Source organism: Schistocerca americana, chromosome 1 (genome assembly GCF_021461395.2).
Source record: "Schistocerca americana isolate TAMUIC-IGC-003095 chromosome 1, iqSchAmer2.1, whole genome shotgun sequence".
In the NCBI taxonomy this organism is placed as follows: domain Eukaryota; kingdom Metazoa; phylum Arthropoda; class Insecta; order Orthoptera; family Acrididae; genus Schistocerca; species Schistocerca americana.
This window is the reverse complement of record NC_060119.1, coordinates 373,718,766-373,741,442: the sequence shown is the minus strand read 5'-3', so window position 1 is coordinate 373,741,442 and position 22,677 is coordinate 373,718,766. Positions and strand designations below refer to the sequence as shown.

Here is a 22,677-nt window from a genome sequence, read left to right as displayed (position 1 = left end):
TACCTTATAAATAGAGATGGCAGTTTTTGCTTAACCTAAGTATTTAATCCTGCTCTATCCCTTGCTGAAAAATAGTGACAGAGTTAATGTAACATCACCCTTCTATTACGTACCTTTCAAAGTAGTCTTCTCTTCTGAGTGTGTGTCATTTTATGCATTTACTCCCATGTTGGAGTGAAATATTTGAAGGGAGGAAGGAAGAATAGTTAGGGTTAAATGTCTTTCTTATGACAAGGTCACTAGAGACATAACTGAAAATGGGACAAGCATAGAGAAAGAGTCATGTAGTGTCTTTCCAAAGGAACCATTGTAATGTTCATCTTTAATAGAATTAGGTAAACGTAACACTGGATAGGGGTGTGAATTCCATTCCTCTTCAGTGTGACTTTAGTACCTTAACCACAGCACAACCTCATTTGGTGCTGCCAAGAAAAAAATTCTGTAGGGCAACAAGGAGTATGCGAAATAAGTCAGCATCCTAGTTTTAAAGTCTAGACAATTATGATACAATAATTTTGTGTGGCTCAATGGCCTGATGCAAGTCAACAATTTAAATTGCAGCAGCTGACTTTTGCTTAAAGACTCAGCTATTGTCGAAAGAATGAGTGTGTTACTTGATGTTTCTGATGAGATACTTGTGGCTGTTCGTGGGTATTACTGCTCCCAGGGCCTACACTCTTCTGTCTCTCTCTCTCTCTCTCTCTCTCTCTCTCTCTCTCTCTCTCTGTCTTTTACATAGTAAAAACATCATGTTCCATACTTGATAACTGTGTGATTATGACTGCCACCCTACCATTATCTGCCAGTAGTGTCATTAGGATGCAGTGTGGAGGTGATGTGGTGAGCATGCAACTTACCAGTTTTCCATACCTTGGAGCAAGTACTTCTTATTCTAGTAGCTCCTCAGTTAGTATCACATTGCAGAGTGAAATCCAATTCGCCTTCAAGGAAAAATCCCTTGTGATAAAAGAAATTGAACCCAGATGATCCTCTGTGTAGCAGTTGGACACGATTACCACTAATTTAAGAGATCAGATGGTGTTTGCAATAACACCTAAATTTTAACTAACACTGGTACACAAACAAACAAATGAATACTATAATGGGAAAGGCAGTTCTTGACATTCATGTAATGGTTACTATAATTAATATGTTACTTTACTGCATTTCCTAAGTATAGAATATAAATTAAGTATTATTAATTGTTGGTTAGGGTATGTACTCGGCTTTTGACTGATAGTATACATCTTGAATCATTCTGTGTTTCATCCATGTTAATTAGTTTTCCTAGTTTTATCTAGCCAGTACAGTACATGCACATCAGTGAGTCTGCTGTTGTGTTCACACCACAGTTGTGGTCAGAAGGCCATGCACAGCATGTCCGTTGAAAACCACCATTGTTTGAAAACCACCATTGTGGAATGGTGCACCAAGTTCCACACTGGTCAAAATTTGACGCAAGTTTCCGCGTACGTGATTATCACATCTTTGGTTCCTTAAGAGGCCTCGAAGGTTTGATTATTCCTATCGACCGAGGATGTGCAGCAGGCAGTTAAGATTTTTTCTCTCAGCAGGACATAATATTTTACCAAATATGTATCTTAGACCTGGTGTGTCGGTGAATTGCTTCATTGCTCACAGTGATTTTGCCTGATTGCCTGGACTGTACAGCTTTGAATGGAAACTTTATAGCCTGGTATATATTGGAAATGGGGGGGGGGGGGGGGGGGTGCACAAAGAGATTTAAGCCTATTAAGGATTTTGTATTTGATTCATTTAGGAACCCCTGTAAGAACTGTTGTAAACCCTTATGTTACCAACACATATCCTGCTCATTGATTAATCACATTTTAATACTGCAGTTCAGGAGGTTAGGAAGAGAGATAAATTACAGACCCATATTTGATATGGATGTGTGTTCTGTGGATGATTGAATACATCATTTGAAAGAGAGAGGCTGAATCTAAAATAAGTTTTTGAGTAAACTACAATTCCTACCTATGTGGAACTAGAAAGAGTCTGGTAAGAAACTAAATCCAGGTGATACGGGGAAATATTGGTGTGCTAGTGAAGTGTGCTATATGCTGCTTCAGTATATTGAGACACATTAATTGCATAATGTTGCAGCTAGTCTAGATGGTTTACACATTAAACAAATTGATTATTCACTTTGAAAAGGCTGAGAACTATATGTCATTCCCTTCAGAAAAATTCGGCAAACTTACATGTTTCACTAAATCATTGAAGACTTCTTACTTGATTAAGTTCACAATTTTTACTTTGGGAATAATTCAGAAGATTGAAATTGCAATTTTATTTTGAGAAGTATATGTCCTTATGTTGCGTTGTGCTGTATAAAAACTTTTTCCACAGAAGGCAAGATCAGTCCTGTCCCACCAATTCCTGGAAAGAAGCCACAACTCCCGCCACCCATCAAGAAGCCTCAAAGGTTGGGCTCCTTATTTCAGTCCTCACTAAGACAGGAGTCTATTGAACAAAGAACTGTAGACAGAGTTGATGGAGGAAGCTCAAGCAAACAATCTCGTTCAGCGCACACTGTCAAAGACGGTGTTCCAGAATTTGACAGCATTGAGCGTAGTGCAATGCTGGTTCATCCAACTGCTTCAAGAGCAAAGGCTCCTCGCCGCAGACTACCCACGTCTTTTGGTAAACAGTCGGTAAGTAGTCTATGCTGTATAAGTTGATGGATGACTAGTTTCATTCCTCCAAATTTTAATACTCTTGATTTGCAATATAGTTGAGTATTATCTAGATAATCAGTTTTGGTTCACCAACAACCTTGTTAAGATCATACCTTCACTGTACTGTTTCAACCACAACAAAACTGTTAGAATGAAAAACTTGCCAGTGTATCAAAAATCTGACAGAATATGTTTGTTGACATATAGAACCAGAAGAAGACTATGGCTATATTTGTTTGCTGATCATATTTAGGATATTTTGAAAAGTAATACTCGATGGAACAGTTTTGTTGTGGTTAAAACTGTTAGATGTCACCAATTACAAAGAAAGTAAGATCTCGAGATGGTTTTGTCAATAGAAACAGGTTGTCTAGTAATATTAGATCGTACTGCATTCAAGACTATTAAAAATTTAATAAGTAATATGGGTCACTGTGTCTTCTTTGCCTGACAGTATCCAGTTTTGTAAAACTTTGTATTCAATTTACCAAGTTTATTGCAATGCCTGCACTAACAGTCATTATTACTTACATAATCTGCAGGGTTGCCACAGGTCCTGGAAATCGGGAAATATCAAAAACATCAGGGAAATTTGAAAAAACACTGTAAAAATCTCATTTTTGTCTCGGTAAATGAAATGGTTCGTTTACTGAGGTGTCGTGCGTTGTTGCTAGCTGGGTGCAGCTGAGTACGTGTGCCATTTCCCTACTCCCTCATCACTACTGCTTCTCCCCTCCCTACCACACCCCTCAGCTTGCAGCCAGTGTTGCCACATCTTGTCGCTAGCCTAGCAGCTGCCGAGAAGAGGCATGAGGAGTGGTTTGTGTGGATCTGATTCTCAGACACTGTAGATGCAGCAGCCTTAGACAGTGGCCATGTGTGCATGAGTTATCTGAGTGACTGTGTGTGTGTGTGTGTGTGTGTGTGTGTGTGTGTGTGTGTGTGTGTGTGTGTGTGTGTCGGGGAGAGAGAAAGGAGGGAAGAAGGGTAATGCTACTGGCAAGTTTCTTCATAAATGTCCGTCACATTTCAGGAACAAGCTCCTGTTGGAATGATGAATGGAAATGCTGACATTGGACACAATGAAATAGAGAACAGCTATGAAGACAGTGATGACAAAGAGGACAGTGGGTCAAAGAGTTGGGCAAGTGAGAAGAACAAAGTACCTTGGCTAGAAGAACTTATGCAGAATCAAGCAAGAAAGAATGTCCCAGGGCCCAGAAATTTCCTTAGTCCCCGGAGCCCTACCCCAAGCCAGACGAGTCCCAAGGCACTCTCTCACAGTCCTGATCAGATGGAGAAGAAAGTAACGCCACCATCTACAAAAGCTAAGGCTGAACAAGGTAATCATCTGAAGATCTGAATAAGATTCTTTATTAAAACCAAGTGCACACACCCAATGAAACTGTTCCAGGTACTCAGAAACATCAAAATTGGTATCAGATCTGGAACTGTTTCAGTCTGTGTGTTCCTTACTTCATAGCAAATAGGATACAACCGTAGTAGTTAAATGACAGTTATGTAAGTAACATATTTTGTAAACTAGCGTCTGATAAAGGACCAAGGCTAGGTTGTTAGAAGTACAGTCTCAGTAATACATAAGTACCATTCTTGACTATTTGTATTGTACTAAATTTCTTGGAATGATTTTTATCACACAAGCTCTAAAAACAGGAGTCTTTCACTCTCCAAACATTAAATGTTCATTGTATAATATTGTATAATATTGTATGATACTGTTGTATTTGAGATTGCATGTGGCAGTGTTGCAGATCTATCTAAATGCAGTTATAGAAATTTTAATTTTTTACTCTTAAGTTTGATTTATTAATTACTTAGAGAGAATCAGTTGCATCATACTCAATTTTTTTACATTATTTGCCTGCATGTTAATTTTCCACATTAAGAAAATACACTGTATGGTAAAGATAAACTTTACTTTTTGGCAAGGCCAGGCTGCCAGGAAGCTGGACAAATGAAGGTTTGAAGCCAAAATGTTTGTGGTAATTCTTATGGAACACAATGATGTCCACGTACGATACAATCACATTTCCAAGTTGTTGATGTCTGAGGTAAACCTGTACAAATTGGCAACCACATTTTTCACCCAATTTACTAACTCCCAGTTTACTCCTACTGATGCACAGGACCAGTAGTTCCACTTTAGTGTGCTGCATGTTTGCCACCTAATAAGAAAGGGCCCACTATCGGTATTTATTTGCTTTCCTCGGGTCATGCACTATCCCCACACCACCAATAATTGTTTGTTTCATTTAAAGGGAGAAGTGTGTACTTTCTGCTCATACACACTATGGCTGCTATACTATTGATGATTGTATATCCAGCTTTTCTTCTTTCTCATTCTTCTTCTTCTTCTTCTTCTTCTTCTTCTGCTTCATCATTTAGTGAGCTGCTTGGAAAGTCTTTCTTTCTACTGGGTCATCCAAAACAAAATCTTAAAACTACCTAAAATGGTGTAACTAAGAACTCAAAAAATTTGTTTATTTTGCCTGTCACACATTTACAGATTAAAAAATTCCCTGCAATTGTTTCTTAAAATTCTCTTCTCTCAAAGTTTCAGTATAGGACTGAGTGAGATAATGTTGAAATGAAATGGTGTAGGTCATATTCAAGAGGGTAATCTTGAATAAATGCTCCATGCTCTCTATTAATCACTCGAGAAAAGTGCACAGTGATTACTCCAATAATGTTCTGAGCAAGGTAAGACAATGGTTAACACAGTAGGCTCTCATGCAGAAGTCACATTTAAAATCCCTGTACAGCCATCCAGATTTAGATTTTTGTTGTTTCATAAAATAATTAGAAGCAGGTGGTACTTGAAGGAGGGCATTACCAGTTTTCATCTCCAATCTGAGCTTGTTCCCTGTTTCTGATGACCTTACTGCTGATCGGACATTAACAATAATCTTCCTTCCTTGTCCAGTACAGCATACACAAGATCTATACCTGAAGTATGTTCCACCCCCTTTGATCAGTTGTGAATGGGTGAATGGATAAATGGGTGGATGGGGAGCAATGCACAAATAAAAGAAAAAAAATGTTGTGAAGCACAATAAACTTTAAGTAGCAGGATCTCTTTAGAAAGCTTGGCTCAGAATCTGGATATTGTTTTCAGATCCTGGTCACTAAAACTTAATTTCATATTGTGTTAAAATGCAACCACCATATATTTTTCAGTCTATGCAGCCTGGTAAGAAGATTGATTGTTCTTACATAGAGATTCTTTTGTAGACACACACAGCCATTACTACTTAGAAATCTGTAATTATTTCATCACCTGTGTCTGTGGTGCAATTCAAAATTATTCTTGAATAGTGCCACTTCAGAGCTGTGTGAAATATAGCAAACAAGGCCAATTTTTTCACACAGCATTGCAATATTCTGGGATTTGTGAAAGTTTATTGAAACTGAAGTTTAAATGACTTCGGAATCAGATTGTCAATGGTTCCATTCTGCAAATCATTTTATACATCATGGGCAGAGGGTGCTCTTCACACCTCACATCAGGACTACTTCCAACTCATTGTATTGCTCTGTGCATGCTGTTAGTAGCTTAATTTTATTACCACAACTGCTGTGGAATAACCACATTGGGCCTGAGGAATACTTGCAAGTTCAAAAAATCACTTCTCAGAATTCTCTAATTAGATTTTTTGCAACATATGATATACAGCAGCAAGAGAAATTGGCAGTCACATTTACTAAATTTTATTGTGTTAAAAGTTTTTCTGCTTCAGCTATAAATGTAGGTGCACTGTTGATTGGGAAACACACAGATGAAATTTTCGACCACCTCATTGGAAAATTTTTCTTTGTCTGTACATTGCCACCTTTCCTTCATTATGTAAGAGTTTGCCTTAATTGTAGTTGTAAAATGTGTCATTTTGTCTGTGGAGAGGAGTGACACTTATTTTGCAAGACTTTATTTTAGACAAAATCGCATACCGTGATAGGACTCGCAACAGTTTGACCATACACTGATGAGCCAAAACATTACGACCATCTACTTCAGAGCTTGCTTGTCCATCTTTGGAACAAAATACATCACCGATTCTGCATATTGGGGATCTGATAGTTTGCTGGTAGGTTTGAGGGGGTCTGTGGCATTAGATGTCTATACACAAGTCATGTAATTCGCATAAATAACATGCCGCTGATATGCGTATGCGGTGATGGTGCCTGATAGCAACCCGAATGGATTCAAAAGGATTTACATCAGGTAAATTTGGCCACTATAATACTCCTTAAACCACTGTCGCCCGGTTCTGGCTCTGAAACATTACACTGCCATTGGGGAAGACATCAAGCATGAAGGGATGCAAGTGGGCCACAGCTGTCAGTGTATCTTAGATTACTACCAGAGGTCCCTTGCAAGTGCAGGAGAACGTCTTCCATAGCATAATACTGCTCCCACCAGCCTGTGTCAATGATATACTGCACTTTTCAAGTTGCCATTAATCTCAGTCGTAGCATTCCTAGTGTATCAAAAATGTGATTTACTCAAAGAGCCGACGTTTTTCCATTGATCGACAGTCAAATCCCGATGGTCCTGTGCTCACTGCGATTGTAATTGACTGTATCATTGGGCCAACATGTGAGCAAGTGGGATGTCTGCTGTGTAGTTCCATGTTCAACAGTATACAACGCACAATGTGGTCCCAAACACTTGTGCTTGCACCACCATTGTGCTCTTTCAGCAGTGATGCCACAGGTTCTGTGAAATCTTGTACAGAAAACCATTTAGCACCTAGTGGTAGTTTCACTGCCTCATGGTGGGCAGTGGTGGTCATGTTTGGCTTACCACTGTATGTTGGTTAACCTTTGTATGTTGTAGGCAGCATTTTACAAGCAATGTGTTCATGACATGCATAGTAATTTGTATACTGCCTGATGTGCTAATAATTAAGATCGCCAATAAATACAGTCAAACGTCTACAAAAAGATAACACAGTTCACTTGTAAAATGTACCATTAATAATTAAGAAAAACTTAACTTTAAAATGCTGTAGATTATTCCATGGCACTTAGTTGTACACAGGGTGGCCCAGAAGTCCTTTAACGTTTGAAAATGCACATTATTCATGGAATAATGTAGGTAGAAAGGTAAAAATTGACAAAGCTGGAAATGACATGCAGTTTTATTCAAACAAAAAAAGAGTAAAAAAAACTGGCCAACAGGTGGCGCTAGACAGCAACATGTCAGTGATTACGCATGAGACTTAGGTATAAAATGAGCTGTTTGGAGAGAGGGAGTCAGATCTAGCTTAGCCTGGCTGATACACATGCTGGAAAGTAAAACTTTCATGTAGGATGGTACTCCGCCACCCCATTGCTACACATGCGAAACATAGCTTGTGCACGTCGTTTGGCAAGGATCACATCATGAGCTGCCACATCTTGGCCTCCCTGGTCCCCAGGCTTCAGTCCATGTGATAATTGGTTGTGTGGTTATGTGAAGTCGTAAGTCTACTGCGACCGTCTGCTCTCATTAGGGACGCCAGAAAGCAACGTCCAATGGCAATTTCCTACCATCTCTACTGGTAAGCTGTATAGTACTGTTTAAATCATCATCCCTTGACTACAGGTATTGTTGATGGATGATGACTGACATGTTCAGCAATTGTTATAAAGATCATCTTCTTTCCTAAAAATCAGTTTTTCACTATTTATTACTTTTGTATCAGATTAAGTGCCATCTGTTGGTCATTTTGTTCACTTTTTTTTGGTTTCAGTGAAACGCACCACCATGTTATTTCAAGCAGGTGCCAGTTTTTACCTCTGTACCTACATTATTCTGTGAAGCAATGAATTTTCAAATGTTACCGTTAGAAACAAACAGTCTTGAGTGCTGATTCTCGGAAACAAAATCAAAGCATTTTTCCCTCGAGTGCAAAGTGGGCAGTTTGGATACCCGAGTCATCAAAGTATGAATGAAATGTTCGGCTTCACTGTTCAATTTTGGATAGAATGGTTCCATTCAGATGTTTTGAATTCTGGCAAAATTGTTGATACTATGACAAAAAAATTGTGGACTGTTGTCCAAAATAGTTGTTGGTGGCAAACCTGCGAAGCGAAAAACAGGACGGAGTGCTTTCATAGCACACTAGTAACCAAGTGCCTGTAAATACAAAAGGATATTTGCTGCATACAGTGATAATGAGCTGTAGTGTGTTCCAGAAAGGACTAGAAAAATCAGTATGAATAAGGTGACAGTTTCGTATTGATGATTGGAAAAATTATTGATTACTGTTGGAATTTCTGTGCTGTATAATCAGGTACATCTTTCGCCAGATAAAAAACAGCAGCCAATGGCTATGATCAGTCACGAGAAAAAATTTTCTACCCCACAGAAATTGATAAAATTTTGTGACATTGTAAATTAGGACTATAGCTTCATTTTCAAGCTGACCCTAGCTGACTTCAGACTTCGTTCAACATCTGAGACATGACTTCTGCAGGGCGTTCTGTGTTGCTAACCTTATGAAAAGAAACTATTTCTATTCCATGTGATGTTGCATCAGTTGCAAGCACTACTGGTTTCCGTAGATCAAAATGCCTGAGGCATAGGTGACTAAACAATACTGCTTTCAGTTTCCGAAAGACTGTTCTCATTCTCCAGTCCTTGTAAAAGGAACACTATAACGCTGGAGATGATACGAAGAAGCAGCTATTTGTGGTGCACATAAATTTGGAGGAGAATGTAATCTCTGTATGACTTATGAATGTTTAGTCAAGTGATGAGCTCCATGGGAGTAAATGGCATGTCACGAACATTGGCTTTCAGTATTGAAAAATGAATATTGCTGTAAATTACAGTTGAGTACTGCATCAGTTAAAACTCAAAAAAGATACTCTCTATTTGTGGGATGCTGTTCCATCGTTGATGTAAATTCAGGCAGATTGTAGCACAGTCGTTAGGCATTTGTACAGGTTAGTTCATACATTCTTTGCGTGTTTCCCTTGCATCATCTAGGCACTGAGTCGTGTTTCAGGAACTGTTGTTCAACATCGATTAGAATGGACAGGGACTGTGATTGCTGTGTTCGGATGAGGGCTGAGTTGGCATCCCTTCACTCACAGCTGCAATCGGCGCTGACTTCGGTCGCGCAGCTTGAGGCTGTTGCCATTGGGCACCACTGTGGGGAGCCGGACTTGCGTATCACGGGGATGTCAACCTCGTCCCCAGATCGGTCTGCTGCTGTGGTTGCCACGGTTGCTGCCCGCAGTGGGGCTGAGCCCAAGCCTGTGGTTGGTTGGGAGGTCGTTCCAAGGCGTGGCAGGCAGTGAAAGAAGTCCCCGGAGGCTGATCAGAAAGCCTCCCCGGTGCGTCTGACAAACAGGTTTCAGGCACTGTCTCTGGCTGAGCGAGATGCGGCTGCCTGCCCTGTTTCAGAGGATGATTCTCAGTCTTCAAGGTCCGGGCAATCACAGAGGGTGGGCTTATTGCTAGTTGGGAGCTCCAATGTTAGGCGCGTAATGGGGCCCCTTAGAGATATGGCGGATAAGGAGGGGAAGAAATCCAGTGTGCACTCCGTGTGCATTCCGGGAGGAGTCATTCCTGATATGGAAAGGGTCCTTCCGGATGCCATGAAGAGCACAGGGTGCAGCCAGCTGCAGGTGGTGGCACATGTCGGCACTAATGACGTGTGTCGCTTTGGATCTGAGGAAACACTCTCTGGATTCCAGCGGCTATCTGATTTGGTGAAGGCTGCTGGTCTTGCTTACGAGATGAAGGCAGAGCTGACCATCTGCAGAATCGTTGACAGAACCGACTGTGGACGTTTGATTCAGACCCTCCACCCGGCTCTGCACCAGAGGCTCAGACGGTTTTGCGACTGTGTTGGTTGCAGATTCCTTGACTTGCGCCATAGGGTGGTGGGGTTTCGGGTTCCGCTGAATAGGTCAGGAGTTCACTAGACTCAGCTGGCGGCTACACGGGTAGCAGAGGCTGTGTGGCGTGGACTGGGCGGTTTTTTAGGTTAGAAGGCCTCGGGAAAGTACAGGGTGGGCTGCAATCTCAAAGGGTGCATGGCAAATACAGGACGTGCTTGGATCAAGGAACAGTCGGAATTGTAGTTGTAAATTGTTGTAGTTGTGCTGAGAAAGTCTCTGAGCTTCAAGCACTAATAGAAAGCATAGAAGCTGAAATCGTTATAGGTACAGAAAGTTGGCTAAAGCCTGAAATAAGTTCTGCAGAAATTTTTACGAAGTCTCAGACGGTGTTCAGGAAAGATAGATTAGGCAGAATTGGTGGTGGAGTGTTTGTGTGTGTCAGTAGTGGTTTATCTTGTAGTGAAGTCGAAGTAGATACTCCGTGCGAATTGGTATGGGTCGAGGTTATACTTAACAGCCGAACTAAGTTAATAATTGGCTCCTTCTACTGACCCCCAGACTCCGATGATATAGTTGCTGAACAGTTCAGAGAAAATTTGAGTCTCGTAACAAATAAATACCCCAATCGTACGGTTATAGTTGGTTGGGACTTCAACCTTCCCTCGATATGTTGGCAAAAATACTTGTTCAAAACCGGTGGTAGGCAGAAAACATCTTCCGAGATTGTCCTAAATGCTTTCTCCGAAAATTATTTCGAGCAGTTAGTCCACGGACCCACGCGAATTGTAAATGGTTGTGAAAACACACTTGACCTCTTAGCCACAAACAATCCAGAGCTGATAGAGAGCATCATGACTGATACAGGGATTAGTGATCACAAGGTCGTTGTAGCTAGGCTCAATACCGTTTCTTCCAAATCCACCAGAAACAAACTCAAAATAATTTTATTTAAAAAAGCAGATAAAGTGTCACTAGAAGCCTTCCTAAGAGACAATCTCCATTCCTTCCGAACTGACTATGCAAATGTAGACGAGATGTGGCTCAAATTCAAAAATATAGTAGCAACAGCAATTGAGAGATTCGTACCTCATAAATTGGTGAGAGATGGAACTGATCCCCCGTGGTACACAAAACAGGTCCGAACTCTGTTGCAGAGGCAACGGAAAAACCATGCGAAGTTCAGAAGAACGCGAAATCCCGAAGATTGGCTAAAATTTACAGACGCGCGAAATTTGGCACTGACTTCAATGCGAGATGCCTTTAATAGGTTCCATAATGAAACATTGTCTCGAAATTTGGTAGAAAATCCGAAGAAATTCTGGTCGTACGTAAAGTACACAAGCGGCAAGACGCAGTCAATACCTTCGCTGTGCAGTGCCGATGGTACTGTTACCAACGACTGTGCCACTAAAGCAGAGTTATTGAACGCAGTTTTCCGAAATTCCTTCACCAGGGAAGATGAATGGAATATTCCAGAATTTGAAACACGAACAGCTGTTAGCATGAGTTTCTTAGAAGTAGATACCTTAGGGGTTGCGAAGCAACTCAAATCGCTTGATACGGGCAAGTCTGCAGGTCCAGATTGTATACAGATTAGGTTCCTTTCAGATTACACTGATACAGTAGCTCCCTACTTAGCACTCATATACAACCGCTCGCTCACTGATAGATCTGTACCTACAGATTTGAAAATTGCACAGGTCACACCAGTGTTTAAGAAGGGTAGTAGGAGTAATCCATCGAATTACAGACCTATATCATTGACGTCAGTTTGCAGTAGGGTTTTGGAGCATATACTGTATTCAAACATTATGAATCACCTCAAAGGGAACAATCTATTGATACGTAATCAGCATGGTTTCAGAAAAAATCGTTCTTGTGCAACGCAGCTAGCTCTTTATTCGCACGAAGTAATGGCTGCTATCGACAGGGGATCTCAAGTTGATTCCGTATTTCTAGATTTCCGGAAAGCTTTTGACACCGTTCCTCACAAGTGATTTCTAATCAAGCTGCGGGCCTATGGGGTATCGTCTCAGTTGTGCGACTGGATTCGTGATTTCCTGTCAGGAAGGTCACAGTTTGTAGTAATAGACGGCAAATCGTCGAGTAAAACTGAAGTGATATCAGGTGTTCCCCAGGGAAGCGTCCTGGGACCTCTGCTGTTCCTGATCTATATAAATGACCTGGGTGACAATCTGAGCAGTTTTCTTAGGTTGTTCGCAGATGATGCTGTAATTTATCGTCTAGTAAGGTCATCCGAAGACCAGTATCAGTTGCAAAGCGATTTAGAAAAGATTGCTGTATGGTGTGGCAGGTGGCTGTTGACGCTAAATAACGAAAAGTGTGAGGTGATCCACATGAGTTCCAAAAGAAATCTGTTGGAATTCGATTACTCGATAAATAGTAAAATTGTCAAGACTGTCAATTCAACTAAGTACCTGGGTGTTAAAATTACGAACAACTTCAGTTGGAAAGACCACATAGATAATATTGTGGAGAAGGCGAGCCAAAGGTTGCGTTTCATTGGCAGGACGCTTAGAAGATGCAACAAGACCACTAAAGAGACAGCTTACAATACACTCGTTCGTGCTCTGTTAGAATATTGCTGCGCGGTGTGGGATCCTTACCAGGTGGGATTGACGGAGGATATCGAAAGGGTGCAAAAAAGGGCAGCTCGTTTTGTATTATCACGTAGTAGGGGAGAGAGTGTGGCAGATATGATACGCGAATTGGGATGGAAGTCATTACAGCAAAGATGTTTTTCGTCACCAACTTTCTCTTCCGAATGCGAAAATATTTTGTTGAGCCCAACCGACATAGGTAGGAATGATCATCAAAATAAAATAAGAGAAATCAGAGCTCGAACAGAAAGGTTTAGGTGTTCGTTTTTCCCGCGCGCTGTGGAATGGTAGAGAGATAGTATGATTGTGATTCAACGAACCCTCTGCCAAGCACTTAAATGTGAATTGCAGAGTAGTTATGTAGATGTAGATGTTCTGGTGTTTGTCAGGATACAGTATTGTCACCCAAATAATTTGAACAGGGTAGAACTTTTATTGTCACTTGTTCAAGAAAGCTTCAAAACAATGGAGGAACAAAGGCTTTTCAAAGGGAAGATGCTGGTATTGATACAAGCTGATGTGTTCATCACCATAAACTTCCCCATTTCCTCATCCATAGAAGTTGAAAGTAAGCATTGTACGAATCAGTTTTTGAGAAGAATCGCCCACGTGCTAGGCGATCCATAAGCTCACCACTAAGTGGAAGCTGGAAGCAATCGATCACTGTTTGAATAGTAACTGTAGCTTTAAAGTTGGCACAAAATTTAATCTTCCCATTTGCTTTTCTTGTGGTCACAAGGGAAGTGGCCCACTGACTGGCAGAAACGGATTTCAAACCTCCAATTTGTTCTGATCTGTTGGGTTCAGATGCAGCTCCACTGAGAACAGTATGAGATAGTGGATGAGTGCGATAGTACTTAGGTTTTTTGCATTGTCCATGAGAATAATGTTTACATGAAAATTCTTATGTCCCAGTGTGGTGTTGGACAAATACCCATATTATTCACACATCTGATGAATACTGGCATGGGAAAGTTGCAGATCAATGGGAAGCACATTGTCCTGAATATCTAAATCAGATGCATCTATGCTAAAAATATTGGGACAGAACACGACTGAATTATGGTGAATGGAGCTGATGTAGTCATATTCCTTTATCTTGCTCACAGAATGCGTGTTTCAAGAACAGAGATACTTCTGCCATTGTAGGCCGCATGGTGCAAGCAAGATTTTTATGGGTGGAGGTGTCCCAATTGCTTATGAGTATTTTGAATAACAAGTGTGACTGAAGCACAAGTATCTTAATTGAAATGATACAAGCCAATAGCAAATCTGCAGAAAGATGAACAGTTTGCTGTTTGTCCTGTTACTGTGACTATCTGTTCTGACTTTCGAAAGACTGTCTCTTTCTGAATTGTGATTGACAAAGCGTTCAGCTGTACTCGTATTAGAGGAGTACTAGTTAAAGTAAGGCAAGTTTTATGCTGTGTGATTTCCGTCACTTCAATCCACAGTTCCTGTGTGGATTTCTAGGAGACGTGGTTACAGATTCAGTATGAGAGATCATACATGTTTCCATTTCCTCGAGTTGAGATTTCAGGGGGACAGAATTTACTTTTTGCTTCATTTGCATGCAGACTTGCTGTTTGTGTCTTGGTTTATGGCAGGATTGGCATTCTGCATGGTGAAGAAAAAGTGGTCATGCGTTATATAACATTTCACATTAGACTTCACAAGGTTTATTTGTTTGTTTTGAACCAACCAAGGAAGTGGCTGAGCACCTTGTGCTATGTTTTTGCTGTTGCTTGTGTTGGTGAACCCGAGCCATCCAAAACTTGGGCTGTTGCACGGTATCCACTGTTAGTATTACAACAACGTCCATGTTAAAGTAGAGTTCAGTGATGTCTTTCAATTTTTGGGCTTAGACTACTTCAAGCATGTCTTTGAGACCAGGACTGTCATGCTTTAGAATCTCTGCCCACATTTTATGAGCAGCAAAATTTTGAATACCGGCATCATGAAGCATTTGATCTTGAAATGAGGCTCCACATCAGCAATAAAAGTTATGGTTCTTAGTAATGACCTCCAGTTCATTGATCATTCCTTTTGAGAGTGATGATTATTATGAAGCCACTCATGAAAAAATTTGAAATGAGGAGCGGCTACAAGAGTCTTGAGTTTCTAAGAGCACGACCAGTTTGCTAACAGTGTCTCCATACAGTAGGTTTTGGGACTCCAACTGAGAGAACAACTTCCCACACTACTTAAAAATATATACTCCTACCAACAGCAAAAAAAGTGTGTCGTGTTAACCTGATACACAATGTGATCAAAAGTATCAGGACACTTGGCTGAAAATCTTTTAAAAGTTCATGGCATCCTCCATCAGTAATGCTGGAATTCAGTATGGTGTTGGCCCACCCTTAGCCTTGATGACACTTTCCACTCTCGCAGTCATACATTCAATCAGGTGCTGGCAGGTTTCTTGGAGATTGGCAGCCCATTCTCCACAAAAAGCTCCACTGAGGAGTGGTATCAATGTCGGTCGGTGATGCCTGGCATGAAGTCATCGTTCCAAAACATCCCAAAGGTGTTCTATAGGATTCAGTTCAGGATTCTGTGTAGGCCAGTCCATTACATGTATGATATTGCCATGTAACCACTCCGCCACAGGCCGTGCATTGTGAACAGGTGCCTGATCATGTTGAAAGATGCAATCACCATCCCCGAATTGCCCTTCAACAGTGGGAAGCAAGAAGGTGCTTAAAACATCTATGTAGGCCTGTGCTGTGATAATGACATGCAAAACATCAAGGGGTGCAAGCCCCCTCCATGAAAAACACCACCACACCATAACACCACCGCCTCCGAATTTTACTGTTGCTACTACATACGCTGGAAGATAATGTTCACCGGGCATTCGCCATACCCGTGCCCTACCATTGGATCGCCGCATTGTGTACAGTGATCCGTCACTCCACATAACATTATTCCATTGTTCAATCGTCCAATGTTTACGCTCCTTACACCAAGTGAGACGTCGTGTGTCGATTACCGGTGTGATGTGTGGATTATGACTAGCCACTCGACCATGAAATCCAAGTTTTCTCACCTCCCGCCTATCTGTCGTAGTACTTGCAGTGGATCCTGATGCAGTTTGGAATTCCTGTGTGATGGTCTGGATAGATATCTGCCTATTACACATTGTGACCCTCTTCAACTGTCGAAGGTCTCTTAAGTCAACAGTCGAGGTCAGCATGTACGCTTTTGTGCTGTATGTGTCGCTTCAAGTTTCCATTTGACTATCACGTTGGAAACAGTAGACCTAGGGATGCTTAGAAGTATGGAAATCTCGCGTACAGACATATGACACAAGTGACTACGTTCGAAGTCCTTGAGTTCCTCAGATCACCCCATTCTGCTTTCACGATGTCTAACGACTACTGAGGTCGCTGATATGGAGTACTTAGCAGTATGTGGCAGCATAATGTACCTAATATGAAAAACTTATGTTTTTGGGGGTGTCCGGATACTTTCGATCTCATAGTGTATGTTCTATGGGCCTGTACAGTGAAATGTTGGAGCTGCATGTGGTACTTGATCCATTGAATCTTTCACCACAGACTAGTACATATTGTGTTGGGACTCCAGGGTTGAGTTTAAACTGTTCACCATCAGACACCTTTTCATATCTATGCACAACCAGAGCATGGCATGAGACTTAAATTTTATAGTCACACAGGATGGGACAGTACTGCTGCTGTTACCCTTATAAGTCTGCCATCTCTTTTCAGCCTTAATCACTTATTGCTGGTGCACAGTTCTATGCATCTTCTAATTTAGGGTTCACTTTGGCTATTCTTCATTTATGTTGCAATTCTCACAGACACTGGTGCAGTAATCCAGATTACCCCTCAATAGTGTTCATTATAGAGGCGAGAGAGTACTGATTGCAATGGAACTAACTAGGAAGTCTTGTATGTGCTGATTGTTGTATTGATTTCATCACTGATTTGGTTTGTTCCCTTTGTAACATTCCCAACGAGAACAGGATGACACAGCCCAACAGCTGTTGATAAGTTATTTCTGACTCCAACTGCCTTCCAGGAAATAGATGGGAGCACGTAATAAATCAAATGACAGTAGTGAAGTATCCATACCAGTCAACTTTAACCATGAAGTGAAAACTGCAGCTTTAAGGAATAATAAATAATATTCAGGCAGAATTTATTGGATGGACAATGGCACAATGTTTGCCAAGACCACACAGTAGACAGTAAAATTCTTAAAACACTGTGATTCCAGTTTTCCCTTCTAATTGTAGAGGCAATTACAGCAGAAGCCGAGAGAAAAGATCACTTACGTCTGGGATCAAAGTATCTTACGTTGGAAACTGAAAGTTTTCTATTAATACAGAGGGCTAGTTCTAATTAAGACATAAATCTGCACTGCCAACAGTACTGCAAAATTCCTCAGCACATAATGGGCTGTGCGCAAATAATACGAAATTCCAAAAACAAAGCAATGACTGTTTGGTGCATGATTAGGCATGAAATGCATAGACTCAGTAAAGCAAGTGATACATAACTTCATTGCTGATAACAGCTGCACGATGGATCATGTTAAATTAAAATCATTAGGCATCAATGTCAATGAATACTTCCTAACGCTAACAAAAACACAGGGACCATCAAGATTAAATATTGTGTCCCCACGAAGGACTCTCATTTTCTGATGATACAAGTGCACCAATGAATGGCTCAAAAGTCTATGAGAGACACGGAGTGGAGAGTAGGAGAACATAATTACAAGTAGTTCCCAGAGTTAGCACCAGGCTGGGATGAGTTAACCAAAAATCTGTTATGCTTGCTTTGCACAGAAAGTGTCTCCATATGTTGCCATGCAGATATGATTGTTAGGATAATTTCATCCAATACAGCTCTATGATAGTGTTATGGGCAATTTCAGCAGAAATTTAGAAAAATGTGTGTTTCATATGGAAGTGTACAGCAAGAAATTATTCAAAGTTCTTCTGTTACCAACTTGTAGAGGCTTTTTAAAAGACCTTGGAATTTGTACTCATGGACAATACATTTACTCTCTAATAGTATTTATGACTGTTACCAAGAATGATTTTAGGATAACCTGTGAACTATACAAAAAAATTCTATAACACTGGCCTAGGGTTCAGATCGCAGTTTTATAGTCTGCCAGCAAACTGTGAAATATATTTGCTTTAGACAGCTTGCAGAAAATTGGAACTACCCAGATATTCAGAAGCAGATAAAAGAATACCATATTAGCTGCTCCTGTTATAATTAATCAACATATTAGGATTCTAGAGTGTGAATTACTATTAAGATTTATGTGATTTATGTTCAGAGTGAGTGAGAGTAAGTGTATGTGTGAGTGAAAGAAGGAGGGTATTCGGGTAGAAAACCAACCATTTCTATTCATTTGTGCGTCTTTATTTATTGGTATATTAGTGATGATGTATAGCAGTGTGTGCATTCTCTAATAAGTAAGTAAAAATGATAAAATTTTCAAATATCACGAAAAACAAGAAGCCATAAATGGGCTTCATATAATAATGTGGTGTGAAAGCCGATAATGAAGTCAGAGGTTGATAAATAGAATTACTGCAAAATATCATAGTTATGAGAAGATGGACCCGTAGGCTCATTAAAGGAGTGTTGTTGAATGAGAGAAACGATAAACAACTGGATCTTTCAGATAATAATGTCTGTCCTCTGATGCTGGGGTATCCCATTTTCAAATAATGCTTAAAATAAGTGACAGAGCCTTCCACCAAAACTATTTTTGTAAATTTTGTTACCCACCCCCTTCCCCACCTTTCTGAACTTCGAAGAAAAAAAACATGGTTTCAAAACTTGGTCTAATACTGTCCACTGCATATATCTACAGCAAATTCCCAAAGCATAGAACTTTTTATTTGCCCATCCAATAACAGTGAAGTTGCTCCTACTGAAACCAGTTTCATTTTTCAGAAAAAATTGCAAGCTGTTGATCACATTTGTTTTACTACAAAAAATCCTTCTCAGTTAGGCACTGTAAATTTCTTCTGACTTCATGGCTGTAACTATAAAAAACTGTCTTATAGAGAATTAGTTCTGCCTTTCTTGGCAATTTTTTAACTTAATCAGATGGGGAAAAAGTGTAATGCTAACTCCGTCATTCGTAAAACGGTGTTTGCGCTAGTAAGTACATTAGCAGTACCTTTCAACAACTAACATTATGGTTTGCTCTGTCCATAAATTAATGCATCAGTTTCACTAGAGGTGAGAGTTTTGTGTGGTCCATGGATATATTGGTACAGCAAACCATACAGGAAGGCACAATACATTGTCATAGTTGGTAACTGTAAGTTGAAAGTTATTTATGGTGATACTAACGGAGAATAGTGAACTGTGGTAAAAATTAGGTACAAGAGAAAATTTATAATTAGAAAAGTGCAAGAGTTCTGGTTTTGATTTTTATGTCAATAATGGAAAATATGAAGAAAGAAAACTACCAGTTTCAGGGTTACCTATTTTATTTCGTTATGCCTGAAAACAAGCGCTACTGAACTATACAAATGGGTATATACTTCACATGTTCTCAGCTTTTACAATTGTTCTAGATTAAATCATATATATTGATGATTTATTGTGATAGCTGCTATAAAACGTATATACAGCTGCCAATGAATGTTCATTTAAAAGACGACTTAGTTACATGAATACTTCCAACATAATTATTACTTTTTGCTTGTTATGACTTGCAGCTGCCATGAAGAATATCACCACTCAAGAAAAACAAGTGGCAAAATCAAAGAAGCCTTCAACAGAGAATGTAGTTCCAGTGATAATGAGGCACTCATCAACTACTCGCACAGGTTCTTCAATAGGTGGTTCCTCTGTACAACAGAGGCCCTTCTCAATGAGTGCAGCAAGTTCTGAACTACATTGGTTCACTTCTGAAAGTGCATCTCTAACAAGTTCAAAGTCAACATCATTAAGTCAGAGTATTTCTGGGAGTACTGCATTGCTCTCTGCACAAACAAAAGCTCCTGAACCTAGTAATGTGTTATCGCATGATGTAGAGCAGAGAATAGAGCCCCCTACTACAAGCTCAGATGGCACAATATCTACAAAACAGCTATTTGAACTCAAGGAGAGGGTAAGCAAAAACATTCTATTGTATACCTATGGTTTCTAAAGAACGTTTTTTGAAAACAGAATAATCAAACATTTTCTAAACTTCCAGGTAGGAAAGTTGGAGCAGAGTCTAGCAGAGCAGAAGGAATTGTTCACAAAAACAGTAAAAGAGTTTATGGACAAGCTAAATGAAGAAGTAGCACGGAGAAAACAAATTGAACAGGAACTTGATAAACTAATTAATCTGGTAACACAGGTTTAACTATTAGGAATGGTTCTAGGCACACTACTTCCGGTAACACAGTATTTCTTGAGTCAGAATGCAGTTGTTAGTTTTGTGTAGAAAGATATGGTGCCAACAATATTTGTCGTTCACAGAAAGACAAGACTTATTCATATAAGTATGCATTCCACACACCTGTGAGACCAATGTGGCATTTCATTCCATTCCAAGAAATAAATTCCTTTTTCCATTTAAATTTTTAGAATGTTTCCTGTGCTATTTTGTAAGAAAAGTTATTACCTGAAGTAAGTCCTCATAAATCACATTGTGCAAGTCTTTGTGCAAGATATACATTTTAGAGGCATAGGTTTTCTTTTTAAAAGACAAGACAACTTTAGAGCACAAACATCCTGCCATAAATTTTTCCCAATATCCCTTTTGAAATGGTGCTAATATATACCTGTATGTGTGTGTATGTGTGATGCAGCATTTAAATGCTGCTGGATGGTGTGAAGACAATTAGTTTTTTATTTATTTTGAAGAAAAGTGATAATTTACTTCTATGGCCATGATCACATACAGAGAATTGTTCCGAAGTAGGCTAGTTTTTCACTGTTGTTGTTACCATGTGGAAAATTCTTTCATGTATTTATCTTGGAAAATTTTTGCTGGTGTTGGGACAGCTTTCCACTATCTTTATTTAAGCTGTTTTCAAACAAAAAGAATGTCTTCTCTAGTCCTTTTACAGACATAACATTCCAACTCTTTCTTTTTTTCCAACTTTCATTTACAGTTGGTCTATAGAAGCTGTTTCATTGCAGAAACAGTTACACTATAGTTTTAAGTCCTAACCATAACCTGGATCACTGGTGATAGATTTAGTTAGACGTTGTTGCATAAGAACTACTGTGTTGTACAATATATTGTTATAACTGTATAAAAAGTGTAAATATTGAAATGCAATGATGTAAATGGCTTAAATTTTCAAGGTGTCTGTTTTTATTGTTGAAATGTGATGCAGATGTACTACTGGTGCTTATAACGAGCAATGACCTGAAGCACAAATTCATTGTCAATAAAACTCATGTATTTCATTTTTTTTAAAGATGACATTGGCACATTCCTTGGCCAATTTCGAGAGCCATTTGTTCATTTCATGTGGAGAACATATTCCACTACAAATATTAGTTTAATATAAGAGCACAGGATGCAGTATGTGAAATTAAGTTTTATTCTCTTTTGCTAGATTAAAAATAATTTGTGTAAAGCCATGTAGTCCATGCTAGTTCAAAGGCCTGGAAAATGGCTATCAATACTGTGTATTGACTGACTGTGTTTATTAGTAGAATGGTTGTCATGAAATTGTGGTGCGAGCACCATTGTCTGTCCGTGGAAAGGTTCCAGAAAACCTAATTTTAATTCTACGAAGGTGAATGCTTCTATGAGGTGCTGAACAGGAAAGCCTGCTTTTGAATTCATGGAAGTTCACGCCGGATTCTGTGACATGTCTTACTGTTATTATTTACTTTTGCATTTTTGGTCTGTATGTGTTTTCAGTATTGTTTCCAATGTTATATCAAAATTATTTTTGAGAATGCTTTCAATGTAATTTTAACAAATCTAACTATAGACTATAAAGGCTGTTATTTTGTATGCCCAGTTATTTATAGCTTACTGCCCATGTAATCTTTTAAAAGACACTCATTGAAGCATGAAGAATATTTAGAATATCATCTAACAAAAGACTACTTCTTCAGAGTAAATAAATGAGAACTATTTACTTAATATCTGTGTAATGCTATGTTACAGCATACTACGTTCCATTATTTTCAGAAATCTTTTGTAAAGGGCTCTTTAGTTCATTAAGTTATTCTTTTTATTGGAAATTTTTGCATTAAATACTCCTGAAAGCAATTTCAGAATTTTGTGTTCATTTGTCCTTTCATTATAGTTCCTAATCCCACTGACCTTTTAACATTTTTTCACTTATCTGTGTCTGTAGGCAGGAAACAGTATCCGATACGTTCAAGGTTCCCTGTTGCTCAAACCCTACTTTTTTCCCTCTTCCTCCACATTATAGTTGAGTGGTGCATGTCACAATTAGGAAGTTACATAATGGCAAATTGTAAGCTATTATCATTGATCAGTTACAAAAAGTAAATACTATCTACAAAACTATT

The 22,677-nt window shown here is 39.5% G+C and overlaps 1 protein-coding gene across 3 annotated transcripts in view; it reads left to right on the top strand.

The window, feature by feature from the left end:
• Positions 1–22,411, top strand: part of LOC124622844 (CD2-associated protein-like) — an 87,800-nt gene extending 65,389 nt beyond the window's left edge. For all 3 annotated transcript variants that reach the window (XM_047148639.1, XM_047148647.1, XM_047148653.1), the window contains 4 exons: positions 2,374–2,678; positions 3,736–4,045; positions 19,902–20,296; positions 20,384–22,411. In XM_047148639.1, the coding sequence (XP_047004595.1) occupies positions 2,374–2,678; positions 3,736–4,045; positions 19,902–20,296; positions 20,384–20,536 (1,163 nt within the window). In that variant the 3' untranslated portion in view covers positions 20,537–22,411. The remainder of the gene's footprint in view (positions 1–2,373; positions 2,679–3,735; positions 4,046–19,901; positions 20,297–20,383) is intronic.
• Positions 22,412–22,677: the final 266 nt, after the last annotated feature.